The following is a 25,659-nucleotide window of genomic DNA, read 5'->3' as shown; positions in this document are numbered from 1 at the left end:
ACAGGGTGTACTTTGAGGGTTTGTGACTTTGTAGACCGTTTACATGCATACAAAGCTACATAACACACAAGGGGTCGGGTAATAACCAGAAAAGCCTGACATGGGACCTTTAAGGCTTGTTCAGTGGCTGCCATACAGTACATATTTTCTGTAGGGCCCTCCTGCTGTTTAGTTCATCCCCTGAAATGAGTCCATACCTACATGGCACACCAAGGTTCAGTCTCTTTGTCTCCAAAAGAAAGAAACCTAGCAACAAGAACACACGGCCAACTGTTTCAAAGTCTTTCAAAGCCCCTTTTCAGAGAGCCTTTTGCTGAAAGTGAGTCAGGTTTCATTTGACCTGAGTCCTGAGCGCTGAGTTAGGAGAAGATAACTCGTGGCAGTTTGGTATCCTTTTTCTTTGGGTTCATACAGCAAAGCCAAACTGTGAAAAATGTCTCAAAATAAATAAATGAGAAAACAGTTGGACTTGGCGTTTGCTTATAGTTTTTATTTAGCAACCTTAAAAGTGTTAAAACAGCAGACTTCTGTAGAAGAGGAAAACACCGGAAAGCTCCATTGTTTTGTCAGAAAAGTCATTTGAATTTAATTTGCGGTAACTAAACACAATTCAAGGAGTCAGCAACACAGTGAAATAGAGTCTTTCAGTTTCAGTGGTCTTCATCAGTGTGAGCGTGACTTTTCAGCGGAAACATGTTGATTTAATCCACATGTTCTTCCTCTAAAGCCACTGCGCAAACACTGAATCCTCCACTGACAATAATGAATATTAGTATACAAAGAATAAGCTGTTTCCAGAAGATATTAACATTTTAGTGCACAATCGCACCTGCTGTACAGTGTATTTAATATATCAAATTATTTTACAAATTGAGTTTTGTAAAAAAGAAAAAGGTTACAGAAGCTATGTTATCAGCAGATCACATTAGGAAAGTCCAAAAAACAAACTGTACAGGATATAAAACACAAATTAGATGGCACGATAATGACTTTTTCTGCTGAAATCAAGCAATTACTTGTCGAAAGGGTTCTCTTGAGTGAAGTGGAGGTGATGAAGGGGGGTTACTTCCCGTGGTGGTAGAACCTCTGCCCGCCCTGGCTGTGGGGGAGGAAGCCGTGGCGAGGGGCGCCCTGGGGAGAGCTCTGGAACGAGGCCTGGGGGGGAGGGGGGGAGACAGGGAACAACATGAGGAAGGGGCATATTGTCTAGCAGCTGATGAAGCAGAAACACAGAATGACAGTATAGAAAAGTGGATATCAAGAGAATGAAGGGGTGGAGGAGTCATTTATCTAGAACAGGCAGATATAAAGTCATTTCTAAGTAAGATTTAAAAAGGTAACCAGGCCCCTTTGTAAGACAATACATTACTAACAGTTTTCTCTCTGGTATGAATGCATGTTCCTCTTGATAAAAGCCCCAGCTAAATGAAATGTACACAGCCATATTATGCTAATGTCCAGGTTCATGTTTATTTTGTGTCTCTACTGTGACATGTTAACCTGCGTTAGTGTTCAATAAGCTCATTCCTTTTCTCCTACTGGCTTTTGTCACCCTCTGTCTGAAACCAGAGCCCAGTCCACTCTGATTAGTTCGCTAAACCAGCTTTGTGATAATTGGTCAAATTTTAATACAATAATAAAAAAAAATCCCACGAGAGGGAATTTGAGCCTTTGCAGACCATTTACATGGACACAAACCTAACAGAAAAGGGAGAACAAAGCATAATGTGGCTCATTTAAATAAGGCCTCAGGGAAAAGCTTCTGATAGTGTTAAGAGAGAAAGTGATGAAAATGAATTAAAAAAGAGTCATGTGTGTGTGGGCGTTTTGAGCCTTCACCTTTGCAGTGGGGATCTGGACCCCCATGGAGGGGGTGGGTAGGAGTCCAGGAGCTGACGGGTGCATGGTGGGCGGGTGCATGGGCCTCAGAGCGCCCTGTGAGAACATCAACGAGACAGAACAGCGGAGCAGAAGTGTAATCAGAGGAGGAAGAGAGGGTCTGAAGCACAGAGCAGGTCATGAAGTCTATGCTAGCTGCTTCAATTATGTCACACCAAACGTTGTATTTTGATGTTCAGTCTGATACTTACGAATAATAATACTATGATTTGAAGGAGTCAATTTGATATGTCATTTCTTACTGCATCGGTAAAGCCGGACTGTTGGTTGGCATGTTCCAGCTGCTTCTGGAGGGGGATCCCTGCTCCAGGAATGTACCCTGCATGAGAAACACCGTTTGTTATCCAACAATCATTTACATCAAATACAGACGCCAGGTTGATTACAATACTGTACGTTGTATTTATTGACTGTTATTTATAGTGATGAGTGCTGTAACCGGGGAACTGACCAGGCTGGGAGGTGAAGTGACTGTGGACGGGGTATCCAGCCTGCTGGTGGGGGAGGTACTGCATGGCCTGAAACGCAGACGCACCTGGGAGAACAAAAGCAACCTTTTCTCATAGCGATCATTACAGCATACTTTTATGGTTCAAATGATGGATCTGAACATACCACACTGGCAGGAAACCAAAGTAAAGCTGAATAAAAGACTGTTAAACTTCGGAATAAAAATAACCTGAGAATATCTTGTTTTTTAGAAAGATGCCGTGGCTGCATTTGGATACTCCCTTAATATAAGTACACTACGTTGTTCTTTAAAATCCCACAGGCCACTTTCCCCTCTCCAGAAGTGATGATCATTCATATGCAATAATATTACAGACAGCTCAATAAACCAATGAATCTAACGGTGGTTGCTTTCGACAAGTCAAGTGTTACGTTTAATAAATATGAAATAAAACCCACATGTATAACTTTTATTTGTATATACTTGATATGAAAAGCGTCCAAAATAGCACATGTGAGCAGAAAATGAGAAACAGTGTATGTAATATAATCCAGAAACTCAATTTGCACACTATTTCTTATATTACCCATCATTTGGGCTCTCTGCCCCTTATAGACAGACACGTGTCCTTTACCTCTGATCTGGGAGCTGCTGGCGAAACTGACAGGTACTGACGGTCCAGCGGCGTAGGTGGAGGGGTGCTGGGCCTGAGACACCCCGTAGGGCTCGTGGACCCCCTGGCTCCCGCTGAACTGTCCGTGCTCTGCTGGACTAGAGCCGAAGCCGGGGGTCTGATAGTGACGAGCCTAACAGGAGGAAGAGGAGGGTTACACTGTGTTATAGGCAAGACTGGAGTCCGAATATCCATCTCCTTAAGCACATTTTAAAACATATAAATCAGGGGGAATCTGAGACATTTCTAAACACATAGGATTAAATGGGCATGGGCAATTTATCAATATTATATTGATATTGTGATATGAGACTCGTATCGTCTTATATGTGGAATATTGTCGTATAGTAAGTGTTGTCTTAACCTTTTTTTAAAATAAGGTATGTATGCAAGTATTTTTCTTAATTGATCAGATTTTCCATTATTTACCTTTCAACCCCTTAGCCAATTACAATATTCCTGATGATTATCTGTAACATTCTCATGGTGTGAATATATGGTGAGCATCAATTGTCAACACTAAAATATTGATGCCCTAAATAAAGTAGCTAAATATCACCAGCAATCTATAAATCCGACTCTTATGGAGATATATCTTTGGCACGATATTTTAGATAGAAAACAAAAGAAAATTTGTATGGACATTATTTTGGAAAGACATCAGTTCTTTGAGTTAAAGCCCCCTTTACTCACTGGAATCACAGCAGCAGGGAACAGCTGTTTACTGCGTTCTCCAAGAAGTGCACCAGGTCGACTGTGGCTGACTGGACTGCCTGAGAGAGGCAAAGAGAAGGATCAGTTGAGTTATACATACATTGTAAGAAAGAGAATTCTCCAGATATCCCACAGGCATAGCCGTACCCTGAATGCTGAGAAGGTGCTGCCCTGAGTGCATGGGCAGGCTGGTTTGGTAGCTCGCCGGTGTCAATGTTGTAATGTCACTGGAAAAGAACAAAAATGCAAATGAATACCAAAAATACTTCAGCTAAATGCTTAGTTTATTAACCGAATTCTGTCATACCGTTATGTACGAAAAGTACGAAAAGTACTGAAAAGCTGCGTCATCCTTACTACCTCTGCTCCTTTCTGCGCCTCTTTTCCTCTTCATGAAGCACTTTCTTCAGCTGTAAGAAGAGCTGGTGTTTCTCCTCCTGGAGTCCCTGCAGCTTCTCCCCCATCTTCATGACCTGAGAGCGAGGTTGGGGATCAGAGTACAAGTTAACAAGTGGCCATGGTGTATATAATTGTTCCAAACCAAAATGCAAATGATAATTATTTCCAAACCTGTTCTTTTGTTTCCTCCAAAGACATCCTCTCCTCTATTTCTTTTGTCCTCTTCCTCTCCTCCTCTTCTTTCATCTTCTGCTCCATCATTTTGTCCACTTCTTCCTCCTCTAAAAGGTCACACATGTTTCAGGGATGGTGAAAATACATTCAAATCCCTAAAATACCCAATTTAGTGACTTCTAGACACATTTGATGAATGTTGTTTCCAATTTCCTTATCCTTAAAGGGTAATAACTGTCTACATGTGAACACATTTAGTACTGAAATGGGTTTCTAATCTTAAATGCACCAATTCCAATTATGCAAACTTGCATTTAAGATTATGTGTAGTCATTTAAATATATATTAGCTTATTGCTTTTATGGATTCCTAATAATCCCAGAGTAAATATTTTAAGTTGTGAAGTCGCCTGCAGTATTGCAAAAAGACAGACATCAATAAAACTTATCACAAAGTATAATGTTATCATAATATTTTTGAGTGAGTAGAGAGATTTGCATATTTACGGGAATAGTGAGTAGATGCTGGGGAAGGAAAACAGACTAAATGGCAAATAATAAGTCAGGAAACACATTCATATTGACTAAAGTGAAATGTAATATATATGCAGTGAGAAGTACAGGGTAGTACCTCTGCAGTTGTGACAGTGTTTGCGTGGTTAGTGTAGTGTTAAACACAGGGGCACGTACCTTGTCTCTTGCGCTCTCTCTCCCTCATGATGTGTTTGTGGAGGGCTCGGGCCATCGCGTTGGAAAGCTTCGGTCTCTCCAAAAGGGCAGGCATGGTGACAGGCAGAGGAGGGGCCAGCTGGTGTAGATACAATGTTCAGTTTTAGAGTAGAAGAGATTAAAACATATAATACATGCATGTAACATAGTCTATCATGTATGCTATCTATACATAAATGCAAACATTTTAAAGTTAAGCCCAACCTCACTGGATGTAATAAAGGACTTTTTTTAAATAAAATGTCATTACATAAAAGGAAAGAAATGCAGAGGAACTTTTCTTATTATTTGACTTATTTATTGGACTTGAATAGACCCTTACTCTGTTGTGAATGATTGCTTTTGTTATGTAATTTCTATTTTTGTAAACTTTTTATTATATTTTATCTATAATGTATTTGCACTTTCATTTTCAAGGTCATTGACTGCAAATATGTGCCTTTAAGGTTTGTAAATTACTCTTGATTAATAAAGTTGAAGAGAAAAAAAACATTTATGCTGTCTATCACTGGAAATACCACTGGGGGAAGGCCTTGCTGCTATTGGGCTAACATCTAAGTTAGCAGTGTAAGCTTTGACTGCTAAACGACAGTATATTTATTTATAATGCATCCCCGTGCATGTATAGTTAAATACGAACATATATCTAGCAAATATGTGTACAGCGGCATCAATTGTTTAATTTTCCAACATGCCCAAGAGCAAACGTTAATCTGAGTTAGCTAGCGGCTAAACACTTATGGCTTATTTTCGACGGAGTAATGAAATATAATTAAAATCTTACTTTTGTTGCTTTTCTGGGTCGTTTGGTAAAAACCTAACCGTCGTGCGGTTTTACATTGAATGCAAGTCCACTGTGAATGTTTCAGTTGAACAAACGTAATTCATAAAAAATATAAACAGTCGTAGAGGCTTTCAGCCTTCAGCCCGGGTCATTACGCTTCCGGTGCCAAGCAACACATCCGGTTTGTCCCAACGAATTGCATTTTGGGTTTTGTAGTTTCTCCTTGTTTTCTCAGGTCCCCCATACACAATCTGGTCTAAATATTCAAAAATTAACACGTCAAAGACAGTCATCATCCTGTATGCACATGAAACTAAGTCTCGTTTGAACAATTACGTAGAATGGATCTTTTTCACAATAAAAACAAAACACAAAAGTGGTGTAAAACATGGACTGTACATAAACCTGAAAGATCGATATTGATATTAAAATGTTATCAAATATAAAATATATATCTATCCCAAACAGATTTTCCTTTTAAATTCCGTCTTTTCAATCGCCGCTTGAAAATAAATAAAGTTCGTCCCTGGGTGGGCTTGAACCACCAACCTTTCGGTTAACAGCCGAACGCGCTAACCAATTGCGCCACAGAGACGGTGTGAGACATAATAGGAAGTAATTTAAATTTAAAGTTCCTCTATTCAGACGGAAGTTGCCGACTCTATAATGTAAAAGTTGACGCCAAAACGACGGTTGTAAAAATAGGTTTTATGACTGTAAACGGGAAAATAGAAACATGTAGTGTTGTTACTTGAATACCTCTGATTCGCCTCGTGACTTGTCCACTGTCAACCAAAAGCGTGAGGGGGGCGGGTTCGGGGAGAAGCCGTGCAGTGAGTGGCTCTGTCCATTGTGATGCCGTGACGTGATTGGCTCCGTCCATTGTGAACTCGCGTCGTTATTGGTTTAAATCCAATCTCACAATGGACAGCGAGTATCATGATTGGGTGATAGATTGGAGTTTGACAGACGGTCCTGCGCCAACTAGCGCCACAGAGACATCCTACTCTGCTAAAAGGGGCTTGGCATGGATCGCTGGCCCCACCCTCCTTAATTTGCTCTTTTATTCAAGACGTTTGTTTGCCTAGAATACAGAGAAGTAGAAGTTGCCTCAAATGAAACCTGTGGAAGCTAAATGTGCACTCGTTTTTAAAGCTTTAGTTCATGTCTTCAATGTTGCTGGAAACAAGGACATACATCAAATGATGACGTGTAACAGTTATACTTGTGTTACTGTTTGTCTGGAACCTTGCCACTGAACATGTAAACTGGCTTGTTACCTTAAATGTTTATTCCAAAAGTAAACGTCACTGGGTGGACTTGAACCACCAACCTTTCGGTTAACAGCCGAACGCGCTAACCAATTGCGCCACAGAGACGATGTGAGACATAACAGGGCGTAATTTATATTTAAAGTTCCTCTATTCAGACGGAAGTTGCCGACTCTATAATTTAAAAGTTGACGCCGAAACGACGGTTGTAAAAATAGGTTTTATGACTGTAAACGGGAAAATAGAAACATGTAGTGTTGTTACTTGAATACCTCTGATTCGCCTCGCGACTTGTCCACTGTCAACCAAAAGCGTGAGGTGGGCGGGTTCGGGGAGAAGCCGTGTCGTGAGTGGCTTTGTCCATTGTGATGCCGTGATGTGATTGGCTCCGTCCATTGTGAAAATATTTCGTTACATGCCTAAAAAATAATAACGTTCCCCTTTGTCACCCAGGGTTTCTGGCATTTAACACAAATTATTTGTACATGGTTCTCTTACAGTTGTTTGTTGTTTCTTTCCAAAAAACACTCGTTTTTCTCTGTTCATTTGTTTAGTATATATTCCGGTTAGACAATAACACATGACCATAATAACGTCAGTAGGCAAGTTGAGCTGTTAATTGTTTTACTTTAACGCCATAAAGCCACCTATGAGACATTAGCACAGGCTACGTAGCCATTTCGTAACTATTGCACCAGCACTTACTTACAACGGCTTTGCATATTGGATTTGAATGTCTGTACTTTTCTTCTTGTTCCGAGTTTGTTCTTTATGGTTAATTGCGCTTATAGTAAGTCCCATTGGGGTAAAAGTGTCAGGAAAATTAACTTTAATCTAAACAGTATTGGATTTCGGACATACTTTATCCTGTTCATTTTACTAGTCATACTTTAGCCTCTGGATTTTACATGTAAATATTTGTTATATTTAGTTATTTCTCAATTGTGTAAGGCTCACCATTTTTTTAAGAAACCGTAATATGGGATAATAGGCAATTAATGCAAATACAGTAAGGCTGAACTTTATCAAGATTCTGGGTTTTTCATGTTTTAAAGTGTTCTTCAGTGCATCAATCAACAACTTTGCACTAAGGTTCACACAAGGAAAACTATAATTTTCTTTAAATTAATAACCCTGTAACCAACATGATAAACACAATAACCAATAAAGACAAGTAACACAAGTAGCTTTTAATCACATTTAATCATGTAAGGTCATGGAGAGAAAGAGCCAGTAATGCAGCTGTATACAGAGTTCAAATCTATTTTTTTTCTTTAAAAAAAAGGCGATAAACTTAAAAAAAGAGAAAATTGCACTGAGCTTTACAATACCTTTTAGAAATTAAGCCATCTAAAGAAACAATAACAACAACAATAATCATAGTAGCAGTCAAAATAGTCTTACCACCTAAAGCAGAGGATGATTGTTTAGTCTGAATTATATTACACTCCTTGCTAAGGTCAGATGTAGGGCGGCCCACTAAATTCCCATTCAAACTTCAGTTTTTTCTAGGAAAAGAACTGCTGCAAAGCAGTTATCCTTTACTTTGCCCAAGAAAAAATCACCTACCTTCACCTGGTAGATGCAATTCATTTCCTAACCTAAACTCAAAACACACTTTATATAATCCTGCAAGCACGCAGATTGGACAAACAATAATGTCAACAAGATCTGATTTGAACTCACTTACTATGTCTGTCTTTCTTCCCTTAACCCCGGGGTAACTATATTTACGGCTGAGTTCTAACATTACTTTGTTATTCCTGCTCAGTTTGTAAAGCATTATCAATTACGACACTAGAAAAAAACTGGCCACGAGACCACTTCCCTCATGTCGCAAGTGAAAAGAAAAGTGGAGGCAAATACAATTCAGACTGCAGAATAATAGAGACATATATGGGTGGGAGAGGGCTATTGTATGGGTGGTGAAAGTGCATTTGACATATTTTTACTCTGGGGACTCCAAGCTGCTCGGCTGGATTTAATATTTAAATGAATGCATGGTGGAGGTCTCCGAAAGGTGGGTAGTGGTTGGGGGGGGATGGTAGTGGGATCAGATTTCCCTTTGGCTGCTCCCGTACACACTCTCATCACTGTAGGCAATGTAGAGAAAAAAGTCCTCTTCATGGTGCTCCTGAGAAATAGAAAGAAAACATAAGATCTCAATATGAGACAATACATGGATAACGATATGGTCAGTGAGGTAGAAAATGAGTCTTGCCTGGTACAACAGTCCCATGGTAGCTGAGGTGGGTGGAATGACGTTGTTTACAAAGAAGAAGAGTGCGTCCTCGGCCCGCAAGTGGATTCTTTTCCGGATGAGGAAGTAAAACTGTCCCACTGTTAAAAAAAGAAGATTTTATTTATTGTCGTACATGTGTTTTATAGAAGTTGTCCAGTATCTTTGCACTTAAAAAATATATTTACCTGTCAGGTCGGAGGGGACAAGGTATTTCTTCTTGTCCAGATCTCCTATTCTGGCTTTGGGGGCTTTCTCCACAATTACCTGAAAAAATAACCATTGTACATGTCCTCAGCAAATTAATCTAGTACATTTTCCACTGAAGAAACTCTACCTATGTAAATAAAAGGAGAAGTACTTCCACCTTTCAAAGAAAAGTGATCTGAAACCAACAACATTGGCTGATAAGCAAGGACGGAAATATTCTTTACCAAGATAAGGCGTTTAATTGTAACAGTATCTGGAGCCCAGTAATTTGTTAGTTAATATATTTGTATGTGTACAAATCAGTCTTCTGATTTAATACTGTAGGCGCACAAAAATGAAACTACTTAAAAGGTGCCTCTGTTTAGTCTAAAAATAGGAGTACTACCTGAATGCTACCTTCCCACACAACGTCAGTGACACGCCACGATTGGTTAATGGCCAGAAAAGTAACCAGCAACCATAACTACTCATTAACTATTACATGTATTTCTTCAAGAAAATATTTTGGTCCCAGGTTGTCAAATGTGAAAATCTTCAGATTATTTTGGCCTTTATGACCAACAAAATATACATCTTTGAGTTTTGAACTATTGATCAGACAAAACAAGGTAGGCATTACTTGAGAAAATAATTGTAGTTCTACTCAATAATTAGACAGGCTACACCATTGTTGTTACTTCCATGACTGATAAGAGCTCTAAAATGAAACTGGATTGCTCTGGAAAAAACACACCAAGCTCGTCATACATTACAGAAGTACCTTAATATACTGATATTATAGTTGGTTCAGTTTGAGTGGCAAAAAGCAAATATTTTTGGTGGACTAAATCACCTATAACCAATCGCCAGGGCGACGTAAACAAGTATCCTGTGTGTTGACGCATACTATTTTAAGGTGCACTGCTGTTTCAACATACAGCCTAAAACGACACCCAGTTACGCGTTCAATCTACGATCAGTATCAACGCCTTACACTGTATTACCCATACGACCATTATAACATCTGTTGGGTAATATTACTTATGGTTTTGTAATGTTATCTTTTAAATAAATACATACACGGAAGGATTACACAAAGCTATCACTAGCTGGCCTGCTAGGTGCGGCCGCTGGTTCACCTCTATCTTTGTTAGCTGAGTGACTGTTGTTTACTAACGTGGCAGTCAACTATGGTGAAAGATAATCATATTTTGATGTGGCTACAACTTAACTACATGACTATAGGAAGATTATATTTGTGTTCAAGAGATGTCATTAACAATTTACTAGCATTAGCATTGCAATATATATCGCGTAAGGGAGCTAACGTTAGCATACTTACAGGTACCCTGTCCGGATACTTCTTCCTTATTTTCTCGCCTTCGGACCGCCTTTTCTCAAAGGGGTGCTCTTCTTTGTACTGGAACTTCATTGTTGAAAGAGATGACAGACAACAACTCAGTCACTCCTAAATCGCGTGATAACGGTTTGCTAAAGAGACTGCTCAAATCGCTGACACTCTCGACAAAAACAAACGTTGCTAACTAGCTTAGAGCTCGTCTCAGCTGTTTTCCTAGTGCGACTGCCGCGGAGGGATACAATAACAACATGACGTTGCAGAGGGTCTACTTCGCAGGGTTTACTTCTCGCGTTCCCAGACCACGTAAACGTTCAGTTCTGAAAACGGGTATTCATTTAATTGGAATGTGTTCCCTTTAAATACATATTTTGAAAATAAATATTTTAAGGTATGGGAGGAAATTCTTCTTTGGAACTATTTTATTGTTGATCAACCGCTGCGGGTAGAGACAAGAGGCAGGGCAGTGAAGAGGCAGCTGTCCTTGTCATATGACCGAGGCCCAGGAGTTAGCAGCTAGAGCAGAGAAACTGAAAAACATGCGATACATAACAAGGGTTTTGGCTGTATAGATTATTTGTGCTTTAAATCTGGGCCAAAAGACATCCAGCAAGTCCTCAAAAAATGGGAATTATTATAAACTGAAGGTATATTGACTAACTATCCGAGCTAAGTGTAGACTACATTGGATTGAAGTTTCCTCATTAGAGAAATAATAAGTATTCCGTAAGATTCCTAAGAATAATGGCAAGGGTGGTAACAAATCAAGGTGTCCATTTTCTAGTGGGCCACCAACTTTTTAATGGAGGTGAATACTGGTTTAAGAAAACTATTGGGAATATTCTAGAAACAGATTCCAAAGTTAAAGGTGGGGTATTTCGCGCTAGAATTAGAAAATACCACACAACCGGAAGAAATCTGCCACTTCCTTACAGAGCCCAGGCCCAGAGTAATAGAGCCCCTCCTCCAACACACACGAACGCGCACATGACCAATGAGGACACGAGATACGTTTGTGCACAGATGGAAGGTAGGCCATCCAGTTATTTTAGCTGGGCCTGCTAAAATGATTGGTCGTGCTTTTTACAGTACTAAGGCTTCCACAGATGACTTTTTTTATGGATTTTTGTCAAAGCATTTAAGATATTCATTGCTATCGGGATGTTAAGCGCATTCCATGGAATATAACAAAAAGTGTATCCCGAGCCGATTTCTCAAACTTTCCTACCCCACCTTTAAGTGTCTATTCAGAGTTAAGTAACATACTGCCATGTTTCCATGTCTTTAAACACTCATAGGAAAAATTGCCAACCTTTATTTAGGTTGTGCATGTGACTCAGCGCTCTGACTCACTCTTATCTACTCAACCTTTGTGCTTTGGCAGACATCAATCTTAAAAGCCCCTCAAGTGTCTGACTTCTCTTTACATTCAAGGCATTCTAAATGGAAACCACAATGATAACTTATGTGATCATAGTATAGTGTTCTGCTCCCACACAGGATATAAGCGGTGAGGTTTGGACTGTTTTTTTCTCGGATTAAAAGTGAGCTGTACAGTAGATCTTGAGTCTTACTAAGTGGAGTGTTATTGTGGGAATTCAGGTATGACAGATCTACATGGTAAATGACAACTTTACATCATCAGGGAACCATTCCATGTAAAACCTACCCATTTCACCACAAACCATGAAGTTACCTCACTAACCAACTCTCAGCAGCTACAGCTCACTCCTGCATCAGTCTGCTCAGTTCCTAAATTAAAGTATCTCCTTTCCCAGGAACTGTGGACAAATGCAACAAAGAAGGTGAAATGTAATAATGAGGCTGGCCTGCAATAGCACTGTTGCTTACCCCTGCACTAGAATGACTAACATTAAGATATGTATGTCTCATTAAATGTTAAAAATGTGTAAAATGTGTTAAGCTCTAACTGGTCAGTACATTTACAATGATTGATTAACATGTTCAGGCACCTACCTGTATGTTAGGATAAAACTAAAGGGGTAAATCACAGTTGTGATGTACCTACAAAATAATCATTTAAAAAAGAAAACAAGTGAGCTTAAAGTCACATTAACCAACATTTAGCTAAAGCTGAAGCAGTGTTTTACAACAGTCCTGAAATAAATCCTTCATCCATGAGGGTTATAATGTGTTACTATTGTGGTAACTGGTCAATAGAAGTGTTGGTTAAACATAATGGTAATACAGGAGGCTGTAGTTTGTGGTGCAATACCTATGTGTATAAAATAACCCAATCACCAGACTTGATCCTCTAAAATCATCATACAGTTGAATAAACGCCTCTCATTATAACATTGAATCTGTTGTGTTAGGCTGCATTAGTTTTAGCTAGATATATCTATACACACACGCACGCACATTACTAGCTATAAGGGGCCATATAAGGCTACACACGTACTAACGGATGCTCATGTTGCCTCCCTTTCCACGTTGCAGTGTGCCTTTCCCTGCAGTTTCCTGTCACACCACATGATGGCAGCATATGACCAGCAAACATCCCACTTATTACCTCAATCTGAAACTGTGAACCATTGGACCTCCCTCTTACCATAGCAAAGGTAATCGGGCAAAATGTTCTGCCTCAAGTATGACCAAGACCTCAGAATAAAGTGCATATAAAGAAAACAAGCTGGGATAATACCGGGTCGATACTGACAAGTGTTTTATTAGTAACACAGACCTGGAGACAGAGCCAATAAGAAGCCAGTGTGAGCCTTGACAGGACTGACATTGTTCAGAAGGCATTTTAAAGACGGAGGGTCTAGTAGTTGAACCCATACAGTTAGCGGAGCGGGTAGAAACTGACAGAGGAAGGCTGTAAATCTGAATCAAATACAAAACCAACTGCAACAAAAAATAGAAAGGAAAAAAAAAAATTAAGTGCAATTCCTATTCGGTGAAATCAGGATGGCATCAGATGGCGAAGGGGAGAGCGAAATGTCATGGTATGCAGAAGTCATATTATCACATATTATAATAGAGAAACAATCAGATATGGAAAGGCGGCACGGCAGTCCACGTATCGTTACAAGCCATTCTTTTATTCAGTCACCGAGTCCTGTGAGGAGCTTCGAGGACATGGTTATGGCTGAGAAAAACAAAAATCTCAGGGTTCGCTCGGCTATTTGTCCAGAAAAAAATGCCTGTGTGATAGTGTGTTGCAAGCAGAAGTCCACGAATGATACCGCCGAAGTTGATCCATTCAGGAAAATAAAACGTACCTCAGGAATCAATGAATTATCATGGATCTAAAAGAAGGGCGGTTTCTATTTCCCCTGCTCAGCTGCTCTGAGAGGTTAAGACAGTTAAACGATTAATTGTCTGCTTAAGTGCAATGTCTGATGATGAAGAAGAAATAATGTAGAATTGTCTTTGTTGCTTTGCTGATTCCCTCCCTCCCCCCCCCCCCCCCCCAATTGTCAAAAGAGTTTAAAAAGGACTAACGAACTCAGCAAGCATACTCCGACTCACAAGCTCACCTCCATACGCACAGTCAGTATCAGGAGCAATAAGGCAGAGAGGCTCCGTTTTTCTTTTGAAAAAAAAATACAAATAAAGAATCAAGAAGAAGGAAAAAAAAAATACAAGCTGGCCCCTCCCCACCCTCCTCAGTAGTTTTGTGGGCTATGGTGATCCCGTACTGTTCGTCCCATGTTAGGCGGTCACCCCAGCCCTCGTCTCCTCAGGACACGCCCGAGGGGCTCACAGGGGGCTGCTGGGCCGTCTGTTTGGGAGCGGAGGGCAGGACGGAGGCCGGCAGAGAGGAAGAGGCCAGTCAACAAGCCCCGCCCCCTCTGGATTCAGCCAATCACCAGAGTCGGTGCTGATGGAGGTTTCGGCTGAGGACGGAGCGCACGTCAGCGGTGAACCTAGGAGTAAAAGAGAGAGGTGATTAAAATAAGAGCTTCACATCAATACTTTTTGTTAGCTTGATCTATTTATAAAGAACCTTTAAAAAACACATTTATAGAGTTCTACATTGGAGGAGGATTTTGTAAACATTTTTAAAGCACTAGCTTGGATAAGATTTATGTTTCTTATTGGGAATAAAAACTAGACACAGGTTGCAACAGGCTCGTTCTGAAGTACAAAAATAGCCTTTTTTTACCACCTCTGGAGCTAACCAATACAAATGTTGCATCTCATTTTTTAAGTCCATACATGATTAAAATAAAAACTGATTTCTCGTGCTGGTTACGCTATAACTTACAAGACACTAAATCAATATGTGGAGCTGCACTGAATGACCGTCTCAGACTACAGTGCAGGAGTGCTAATCAAGGTCTAACTGCATCTGATATTAACAAAACAAACTACAATAAGAGTTTTATCAATCTTCTAATCCTAATCGGAAAGAAAGCAAATATGTATATGCAAGGAACATTGTATTGCAAAACTTTCCCCAAGATAACCTTTAGAGTATACTGATGTTTCAACATGATGGACAGGTAAGGTGTATGCCTAAAAGCTGGAGAGAAACTGTAGTGCCATGTAGATGCAAATCTATAGTCAATAATCATGCTGTCAACTACAATATTATACAAGCATTTGTCAACGCCTTTTAAAAAAAAATACTATTGTTACCTGCAGTCAACCTAAAAAGGCATTAACTTGCACTACTTGAATTACCAGAGCATTTGTATACAGACAGTGTTTGCATTATGGATTTGCTTTCATGCCATGCATTATGCCTTTTACCTTAGTGCATCCAGCATAGGCAGCAAGTTAAGAAGTGCTGTGTCACTAGGGTCGCTGAACCAGGACTTGATGGGTATTGCATTGTCTGGAGGGTGGGAAAAGAAATGGTTGTGTCAGTGAGATGGACATGCTGGTGATTTTATGCTGCTATGCTAAAGAGGTCACGGAGCTTTAGAGTGTCTGCAGATGTAATGTACTGTTACAGCATTTACAATATGAGCTTTGTACTTGGAACAAAGCGCTCAATTATGTGACCTGTTCCTGCGGCATCACAAGGTTGATGCGTTTAGGATGAAACCGTGTTGACTTTTTACCTAAAAGAGAAGATCTGCCACCTTCTTTTTGGATCCACACAAATTGTGGAAGGTAAATGTAATCGATTGAACCTATAAAGTCCTCAGTGCGCGCTATATTGACAGAGAAAGCTGTGTTGGTAACTGCAAAATCTGTTATTCCTGTATATAGCGCCGTCATGGATGTTACAGTGTCAAAGTCATATGAAAGGCCTACTTTGATTATTTTATTCTGCTCCTCTAGGAAGCTCTCGGGCTTCTTCTGAAAAATTGTTTAAGAGGCGTTTAAACACGTCGTTATGCTTGATTAAATATGTATATGAGACACTTGGGCTGCATTGGCCATGTAAGAGGATATGGATAGCCAAAGCCTGGACGAAACTTGAGCGCAATGCATCCTGGTACATGTATGCCCTCCTGGCAGGGCTCCCTAAGGAGGTTAACTGTCAAGATAGCACACTGAGGGAATTTGTGGGCTTATTGAAACGTCCCTTTAAAGATGGTTGCACACCGAATTCAGAGAGTCAATGTAGAAAACACTGAATACATTTAACTCTAACTTGTAGTCTTACCTGGATGGCTACGATAAGCGCCAGGCGAGTTGTCCAGGATGACAATACTGGACAGGTCATCGTGTACTACAGACAGGTCTTTAATATAACTACCTAGATCCAATGTACAATGCTGGCAAAAAGAGAGAGACAAAAACAAATGGAGAGAATAAAGACACTTTATAGGCCAATGGATCCAAAGAAGCCAGAGCATTAATACAAGTTGTGTGAATACAGTATAGAGAGCGGTACCTGTCTGTAGTATCTGCGTTTCAGGATGTTCCTGTTGTTGTCCAGCTTGTCTGCCACTGCTGAGCCATATATCTCCATACTGGCTGTGAAAACCACCAGCTCATACCACTGGCTCACCTGTGTACACACAGAAGGCAGACCATATTATAAGTCAACAAGTTACAGTAAGCGCTGCGCAAGGCACGAGGAATCATTGCAAAAGCAAATAAAGTTGTATAATATGTAATATGAGAGTGCAGTTCAATGGAGAGGGATGGCAGACGGGGTTAAAGGTGAGTGAGGACATGGGGAAAGACCTGGGAAATGATGTTTTAAAGTCACAGTGCGCTCCCCTTCCATGTTAATACAGGATTAAAATGACACTGAACACAGAGGGACACTCACCACTTCTAAAAAGAAGTCAACATGTGGCCTTTTATGTACAAAGAATCTGACTGGGTGCTTGTCAATGACGACCTGTATAGAGAGAGAAAGACAGACAGGGTTTAGTTTAGAAGGCATATGTGTTCCAACATGTACAGATGTGGCCGAAGGCTCTTACTTTGAGGATGAAGTCTGGCGGCGTGCCAGGTCTCACTGTAGGCCTGAGGACCCCGTCATGGTGAGAGTGGATCAGCGTCTCGTCCAGGTCCAGAACCAGAATCTTCCTCTTTACTGCATCTTGAGTTATTCACACAAAATAGACACTTGAGCAACTTGATCTCAGTACATTTACATGCACACAAGAAACCAGGTTACTGACACAAATGAGTTACACAGGAAACATGCAGTGTAATTATGGCCACTGTGAAATCTGCTGATAAATACTGCAAGTAATCATGTGACCTCATTTAGAAACCATGACTTGCCAAGGGTTTTAGTGAAGAAATAAGAAAAGCCTTTGATATCTTTTAGAGTGCATTGAAAGGAAAGGCTCTGTAGTTAAGGACTGCACAGTTCATATGTATGAGGTTCAAAGGCTGATCATCATTCTCAGTATATATTATTTGGGTCAAATGTACAAAAACACAATGGTTTTACATTGTGCACACAGCGACAGATGATTTCTGACAAGTGTCACAGCCACACACCCAGTTTTACCACCCACCCATGACATTACATAGACCTCTACTTTTTAATATAAAAGATAAGTAAGTACATAGTTTCACATGTAAATAGTTGACTCTGTATAATAGGCATACATACATGATATGTAAAGTTGCAATCTATACTCATCTGTGTAAGAGATGGTTAACATTAAGGTGAAACGACTTCTTGAGAATTAAAGAGGGCTACCTAATGTCCTTCTTTTCAAACTTTTAGTTGGATTTAGGTCTAAAATCTAGCATTAACATGCGCCTTTCGATGCGATCACAAATGGACAGCTTTAAGTACACCAACTCACATAAGAATGTGTATTTTTGGATACATTCTATAAACATAAAAGCTGAGGAAGTGAGGATAATAGCACGCTGGTGGGTGTTCAGTCCTGTGCAGAGCACCAACACAGACACATCACCAACAGCATGATAAGATCTGAACCACCAGGTTCCTTCTTGGAGGTCTTTCTACGACATGACTACGCTTTGAAATGACTGATTTTTAAAAATACACAGTGCTACAGGCGTGGACAAATCTAGCATCTGAGCACTAACTTCCGCTAAGTCGAATAGGTGGTTCTTCAAGGTGACAGAGGACACGCTGCTCAAAGAATGCAGACCACCTCCAAATGTGTGTGTGTGATCGTGTCTCAATGATTCTTTGGTGAATCCAGGCTTGTAATTAGAGCTGTTCACATGTGTTCTAATCAAATGACGCATGTTAGTGCCAGGTTCTTAACATGTCCTTATTTTAAACACAAGATGATGACCTGTTGGGCCCTACACATCCAATTCAAATCAACTTACTTCACTTATGAGATAAGACACCAAGGATTTAAACTGCTTTTCAGGGAGTTCTGGTTACATAAGTTATAACACCAAAATAAAACGATACAAACAGAAATGTGCCATAAGTCAATCAGGTAACTTGAAAAAGCCTTAAACTACATAATATATACCACATAAAAATGGCTGCTGTTTTTTGGACTAGGACTTCCAGGAGCTGCGTTTTCATTATTTGAATGTGAGCGGTATGAGAGAGGTATGTGCCACGAAGACTTGTAAACCACCGTTAGTTTGGTTCCGCCCACAATACCAGCAGAAATACCAGCCACCTACAGCGAAAGGAGTCACTCATCCACTTGAAACTGGACCTGGGTCTCCAGCTGAGGTCGCTGTAGTGAGTGAGAGGCGAGGAGAGTGAAACTGAAATCATATCCTTCCTCCGAGTCAACAGCGTGCTTCTGAATGAGCTCTCTGCAGACAGGAGGGAAGCTCTGCCAGTGTCAGTGCCGCCTTTACGCTTTTTATTTCCTTTAAACTTCCAGACCACCATCGCCTTGTCACTGTTAAGAGTCAGAGGAGGAAGATACTTTTTTTTCGTCACACCATGTTGGGTGGATCCTGACATTTAACTGCCACTAAAATTCAGTTTTTCTCAAAAGGGTTTTTGGAGAATTGCTTTTTAACCTTTTAATTTCTGCTACAGGTGGGAACACTATGGCCCGTCTGCTGCCTCTTTATGGGTAAATCGGTACTACGTCTTGGTACGGATTAATTATTATTGATAGAGATGTCCCGATCCGATCACGTGATTTTCAAAAGATGGGAATCGGGAGGAAAAAAAATCAGGATCGGGTTTCTTTTTTCTTTCTTTTTTTAAATACTTTAAAAAAAATATATTATTCAATGTTACAAAACAAAAATGACCATGTTCAAGTCTTAAAGTCATCCTGAGGCCTTAGTTTTGGTTTCAAATTACACAACATCATGTATGTGTTGCTTCTTTGGGGCTTGTTTTCATAGACCTGGTTGCTTATTTCTCTCAAATCTGGCAAAAGAGTGGGCGCAGTGTCTAATTGTAGCAGTAAGCTAACGAGTAATGATCAGCTTTATTTTGTTTTGATCCAATGCTGCACAACTGAACTGATCCAATGCTGCTGTGAAAAAAAGAAGCTATATCCATGTTGGATAGAATATCCAATTTAAATAACAAAATAACCTTAAGGGACAACTTGAATGCTTTTTTTCTTTTTTTTCTCTTAATGCATTGCATAAAGATCGGATCGGGAAAAATCGGTATCGGCAAATTGTCAAAATCAAATGATCGGAATCGGAAGCAAAAAAAGGTGATCGGGACATCCCTAATTATTGATGTGGTTTTGGAAGTCTCTGCTCTCGTTTCATTGTCAGGTATTAATCTCATTAACAGTGCATGACATTAAGGATTTTGGGAGATGGCCCTGTGGGCCATCTAAGCTAATTTACAGATGGCCCTGAGCCCAATAGAGATTGCCCTGAAAAATGCGCATGGACGAAATGACGCACGAAGGGTTTGGGGGGCCTCCCCCTAGAACATTTAGATTTTTGCAGGTCTTAGATGCTGTCTGGTGCATTCTATAGACATAATTATAAGATGAACCACCACAATATTACAATTTCAATTGTATTCTTCATTTCACTTGTTTGTGTTTGCTCGCTTGCATGCCCTGCATAGCTATAATAAATACTTAAGTTGTTGGTCAAGACACTTTCCATCTGTTGAAGGCAAATGCCTTCCCAGATGTAAAAAAGTAGAAAACATTACATGCAGTTATAACTGCTAAAACAAAAATTATTTACGCTATTATGGCCCCTGTTAAAAATGTTTGTAATGTTATCTACTGTAAGTTGGTCGAAGGAATGCCTCCTCATCCAGAAGCTGACCGAGCAGACCCGAGCAGCCGAGTGCATCCGCGAAGCACACACAATGGCGACGTCAGAGTTCCCGTTAGCAAGCAAATCTAAATCTCTTTGGTCAAAATGTCCGGTCAAAATCATTTCCCTTTAGCGCAATACCGCTTCAGTTGCGCCACTTATGTGACAGACAAGAAGAGTATGTGACAGACAAGAGTAGTCTATTCTAATGTGTAACACTTAATGTGGAGAAAGAAATGTGCTTTATGGGTTGATTGTGCATTGATCTGTTGCTAATGCCTCGGGGTTCCGGTGGGCATGTAAACAAATGCATAATGCTGCGCTATACTTTTTGGCCTCACCCAGTTGCATAGCGACACTTATTGTTTAGGTCACGGTGTCTTTTAATAAGCAGGTAGTCATATCATTAGTATAAACTAGCTGGATCTGATCGATATGGACATAAACGCGAGTGAAGTCTAATCTGACGGGAGAGAGAGATCAGCTGCTGCTGACGAGTCGACACGCAGCTCTGCATGATCACATGCAGCGGTGAGCGGAACAAAACACACACTTCAGGTTAGAATATCACACGTAGCTATTTTAATTACCTCTCAAACTACCTAAACTAGTTATAGATATGTTTAGTTTTACTGTCGGGTCACTCATTACTGGATCCGCGAGCTGCAAAATACTGGTATAATAGATTGCCCGATCGGGCAACCAGCAGGTGAGGCTTCATGGCCCGAGCTAAATACTAGATGGCCCCGGGCCATCGGGCAGTCCTTAATGTCGAGCCCTGCATTAAACATGCACATTTAAAGCTGTGCAACTCACATTTCCTTTAAAGTGCTGATGTCAAACGAGGGGATTCATGTATGTCAGCAAAATAACTACTTTCACTTGGTTGGCTATCATTTTCAACGATGTAAGAATGTCATCTCATCGAGCTTTATGAACTAAACGTTAGCTAAATGACAATAACAAACCAATGTAGCAAAACAGGTTTTCTGAATCAACTGAGAAAGAAAACACACCCGTCTTATCCTCCTTATGAATACAGCTTCAAACAACAGTCATGACACAAATGATAACTTTTTCTGCAGAATAACTTCTTCCTTGACAGACTGGTTGAACTTGCACTCACAGTTCCTGATGCAAATATGTATTGATAGCAACTCCTCCATCTTAAAAGCAGTATTTACCATGTCTACGGCAACAATTTCTACAAGTCTTGACCGTCTAACAGTAGCTGTGCAGCCGTGTGACGACATCATAGCATGTACTCACTGAGTCTGTTTCTGGAGATAGGGGACAGAGGCAAAGTGTCGTATCGCACCGTCTGATACTGGATTATCTGCAGAGGAACAAGGAGAAGGAAACAGTCAGTCACACACAACGGCTACAATAACACACAAAATATCAAACGTACTTCACCATGTTCAGATTCATTCATCTCGGATAGATTTCAACTGTGTGTGTGTGTGTGCGCTTTTTACTGATTAAAGACTTTTCAAAGTGTCGGACTTCAATTCCAACTTCATTGTGTGTGATATTAAACCGTGATGGGTGTTAGTTTTGGAAACAGGTCTGCAGTAGTTCAATCTGGACTGGCATAACTCAAACGAGTAAGTATTAAGGGCCAGTGATCTACTTTAAACTCTAATATATTTGTCATCAAAACCATCATTCCTAGTTTGTTGACTACAATTTTGCATGGATTAACCGAAGTGAGCTGTTATCAGGCTGCGTATGCACGAGCATAGCAGAGGATTAGCACTGAAAACACACTATGCCTACAGTGTCCTAAACAGGGCTGGATTCTCTCTGGACTTTTTCCTTTGAACTTGGTCTTGACTTGGAGTTAACTTAACCAGGTCTAACACTTCATTTGGACTTTATTTAACTGGACTAGACAACAGCAAAATACATAGTTTTAAGTCCTGTTTATTGCTGCAATCTTCAGTGAGATTAAAAGAGAGCATCACAATTCAAACTAAGCAGAGCTATAAAAGAGTGCTGGCTTACATCACCAGAAAGGTCCTAAAAACTTCTAGTTCAACTTTTAAAACAATCCATTATTTCGTAATCGGTTCCCTTTGCTTTACATCAGCAATTAGGCACGAGAACAGAGGAAGAACTCAGTCGTGCCCACCCCATGACCCCCCCTCTCCACTTTGACTAGAGAGGAACCTTTCCACTGTCGCTCTTTGCCCCGGGGCTCTGCACTTTTCTTCACAGGGCTATTTTTATCCCCCCAGCTGTCGGTTGGTGTCAGCAGAGCGGGGGGCACACTGAGAAAAGGAGACTCGCAGGGTGACTTTGACCGAGCCTCTGTCCCTATGCTTGGGACAGGGCCTCCCTCGGTGTCCCCTCCCACTGCTGCCTGGCAGAGTCCGCTCGGGGAAAGCCTATTGGTGCTCAGCAGTTGGGGGGAAACCTCACCCCCGACTCTATGCACCTACAAGAGTCTCCATCTGGACCCTAGGCCCGCAAACTCAGACCCAGTCTCTTTCCTCCAGACTAGGGCTGCATACAACTGACATTTCAAATAATCCTGCTCTCCAAACCTGATTTCTTTACTGTTGATTATTGTGATTCATGATTTGGCTTCAGGGCTTGACTTCATGGATTCAAACTTCTTCCAGCTTCCCAGATATTAAATATGCTACAACAATTGGGAATCTGAAAACCAGACACGTTGATGCAGTCTTGTTTACAACTTTAAACAAATGATTATCAGAATTGTTCTCATTTCCTGTAGATTTACGGATCAACTAAACCATTTAAATTCTACTATAACCCCTAAAGTAGGAATAATGTGTTGTTAGCCAAGATTTTCCAGCACTAATTCCACACCTGATTCAACACCGTTACAGTCTCATGCAGCTGATAATAAACCGAACCATTATGCAAGATTAATAATCAACCATATTTTCATCTGTTGACCCGAAGTGGCAAGCATGGGATTATCACCTGCCAACATTGATAATCCAATAGAGCCTATATCCATCCAAATGTTTGGATCAGGTTACTCCATGGATTGCGGCCTTCTCAAACTGGAAAAAAAGTGAGCCCTGCCTTACTTACAGGCATCGGTAGAAGAAGTGAGCAAGAAGATTGTTAGATCTAGAAACTGGGTTATAATAGTTCCTAGAAACTGGAGTTATCTACTCTTGCATCCATCCCTTCCCTTGCGCAAGTCTTTTTCATCAAATCACCTGCTTACTTTACGATCACCTTCATTATGTTCCTTGCTACTTTGGTGGCCACTGGATCATGACTATGTTTCATCACATATTGTAAACAACAGCGCTTAACTATGAGTGAGACTGAGAGAAACAGAGAGGGAACAGTACGCTCTCTGTGCTGACATAATCCCCCTCACTTCAGCCATAACATGGACTGCTCTACTCACTCTCAGGGCCTGTTAAACGCACAATAAACTGAAGACAAACCTCAAACAGCAAGACGATTACAACACACGGGGACACTCCTGCAAGCTTTTTGTCGGCTTGATATGGCGCTAGAGTCGAAGTCCACTCATATTACAGCACATATGCATGTCTATTAACGACTCAACAACACCTGTGTGAGTGTCTTAGTTACATGCGGCCAACTTCTGTCACCTTAAATGCCATGTTTATTGTAGAGGCATTTGTTAGCAATTGAAGGTGACCTGCGGGTTTGTACTTGCTGCTCCTCAAATGGTATGGTTAAGCGATTCCAATTTGAACTGAAAAATGATTAGGGTATTGACATTTTGACATTGTATAGCAAAAATGTTTAATCAACTAATTGTAAAAATAACCTTTAGATGTATTTATAGTGGAAGTTTTTTTTGGGTTGCAGCTGTGCATTTTGGTGCAGTTGTTGTGAACTAAGTTGTAAATTAAATGTGTTGAGACTAATCAATATCCTAAAAGTTTGTCCTAGGCATCATTCTGCTGAATTATGCAGCAAAAATAATTGACACTGATGGTATTGAGTGGGAGGTTGATACTACTCAGACAGTAGGGTTACCATAACTAATAATAATTTGACCAAAATCACGATGGATGAATGTAAAGAAACTGACGATTACAGCACAGGTGAGACACACAGGTAGTCTAGCTTCCTGAGAGCCAGCTGGACTATTGAAAATAGTTCTTTAGGCACATGAGACCCATGGCAACGTGGCAAGACCGTGCCCACTTGTCACAGAAACAGAACATAATCAAATGCTAGATATATTTCAAACCCCTTCTCACCGTTCGTAGGTGCTTCCTGAGGATGTACATGATGAAGCCCCATATTCTCGACGTTACGCCGAGAAAAGTGCGGATGCCAAGTAAACACTGCCGGGTCTTCAGCATGTTGACGAGCACGCAAAGACCCCACAGTATCTTATATTCTCAATCGATAGCACGCTTTTCCCGAAGTTGTCGGGAGAACTACTAAGGGAACTTGCTTGCTAGTGATAGTCAAAACCCGTCTTTTAGCCACAGCCGCCAAACTAGCAATTCAAATTAACATGAGGCCAAGCAAACGTGTGAGTACCTCGCTCTGCACACTTGTGGCACAATTAGCATTAAATGGGGTGCATTCGCATCGTTACTGTGAAATACAAACGTGGACGTGGTCTAAAGAAGAGCTGCCGCACGAAGACTGCTGCTTCGGTGTGGACCTGAGCACGCAACTCGTTGACAAGCTAGCTGTGGAGCTAGCTGTGTACCCACTAACGTTAGCTAGCATCCACCGAGCTACCGCTAGCTCGACAGGGTGACCACCTTGAACCTAGGACAAAAATACCCCAAAAAAGCAGTGGGGTGGCTCGTTGTCAAGCTCCGGTTCAACGCGACTTCACGGTGTGCGGCGGCCGAAAAGAGACGGCTTTAGAAAAGTTCCACAAAGTCAAACCGGTCCGGTTAAAATAGGCTTGTATTCCAGTGGAAATCCGGAATGAGACTGCGAGCCGCCATCGCCGCCTTGCCGTCACTTCCGCGAGGAATCCTGTGGTAGCGCGCAGCACGTCCACGTGGAAGGAAAATAAACAGACGTGGACGAGCAAGAGTGTGAGCCGGGTTGAAAGTCTGTGAAAAATAAGCAGTTTTATCAGCAGTTTGAGTCTGTTATGTATTATTTCCGCAACCATTTAAGTGAGAGTAGTGCAGTTTAACAAGATATGACATGATTTCTGGTAACATGTTTTAACAGTGGCTTGATTGA

At 40.7% G+C, this 25,659-nt stretch overlaps 3 protein-coding genes across 13 annotated transcripts; all 3 read right to left on the bottom strand.

The window, feature by feature from the left end:
* Window positions 1–469: 469 nt before the first annotated feature.
* gps2 (G protein pathway suppressor 2) lies at window positions 470–6,013 on the bottom strand. 11 transcript variants are annotated; one of them, XM_079671381.1, is made up of 12 exons: window positions 5,823–6,013; window positions 5,000–5,117; window positions 4,817–4,852; window positions 4,308–4,417; window positions 4,098–4,210; window positions 3,885–3,964; window positions 3,717–3,796; window positions 2,985–3,156; window positions 2,351–2,434; window positions 2,142–2,218; window positions 1,840–1,947; window positions 470–1,155 (listed from the first exon to the last, which is right to left on the bottom strand). In XM_079671381.1, exons 2-12 carry the CDS (start codon window positions 5,091–5,093, stop codon window positions 1,063–1,065), a joined length of 1,047 nt encoding a protein of 348 aa, XP_079527507.1. In that variant the 5' UTR covers window positions 5,094–5,117; window positions 5,823–6,013; the 3' UTR covers window positions 470–1,062. The 11 variants fall into 11 exon arrangements, 10 of the variants coding, with proteins under 10 accessions (XP_079527507.1, XP_079527509.1, XP_079527505.1 ...); XM_079671383.1 differs by having other exon boundaries at window positions 1,840–1,935; XM_079671379.1 differs by having other exon boundaries at window positions 4,095–4,210; window positions 5,823–6,012.
* A 2,255-nt stretch (window positions 6,014–8,268) lies between these two features.
* On the bottom strand, window positions 8,269–11,108 carry gabarapb (GABA(A) receptor-associated protein b). Its single transcript, XM_079671402.1, has 4 exons — window positions 10,864–11,108; window positions 9,521–9,599; window positions 9,315–9,433; window positions 8,269–9,227 (listed from the first exon to the last, which is right to left on the bottom strand). The coding sequence occupies exons 1-4, from the start codon at window positions 10,951–10,953 to the stop codon at window positions 9,147–9,149; spliced, it is 369 nt and encodes a 122-aa protein (XP_079527528.1). The 5' UTR covers window positions 10,954–11,108; the 3' UTR covers window positions 8,269–9,146.
* Window positions 11,109–13,547: 2,439 nt separating this feature from the next.
* Window positions 13,548–25,532, bottom strand: LOC307033111 (CTD nuclear envelope phosphatase 1A). Its single transcript, XM_079671397.1, has 8 exons — window positions 24,702–25,532; window positions 21,742–21,808; window positions 17,238–17,356; window positions 17,081–17,152; window positions 16,697–16,813; window positions 16,466–16,577; window positions 15,601–15,685; window positions 13,548–14,771 (listed from the first exon to the last, which is right to left on the bottom strand). Exons 1-8 carry the CDS (start codon window positions 24,804–24,806, stop codon window positions 14,711–14,713), a joined length of 738 nt encoding a protein of 245 aa, XP_079527523.1. The 5' UTR covers window positions 24,807–25,532; the 3' UTR covers window positions 13,548–14,710.
* Window positions 25,533–25,659: the final 127 nt, after the last annotated feature.

This window comes from Notothenia rossii (genome assembly GCF_949606895.1).
Source record: "Notothenia rossii genome assembly, chromosome: 3".
Taxonomy (NCBI): domain Eukaryota; kingdom Metazoa; phylum Chordata; class Actinopteri; order Perciformes; family Nototheniidae; genus Notothenia; species Notothenia rossii.
This window is presented reverse-complemented; position numbering and strand designations above follow the sequence as displayed.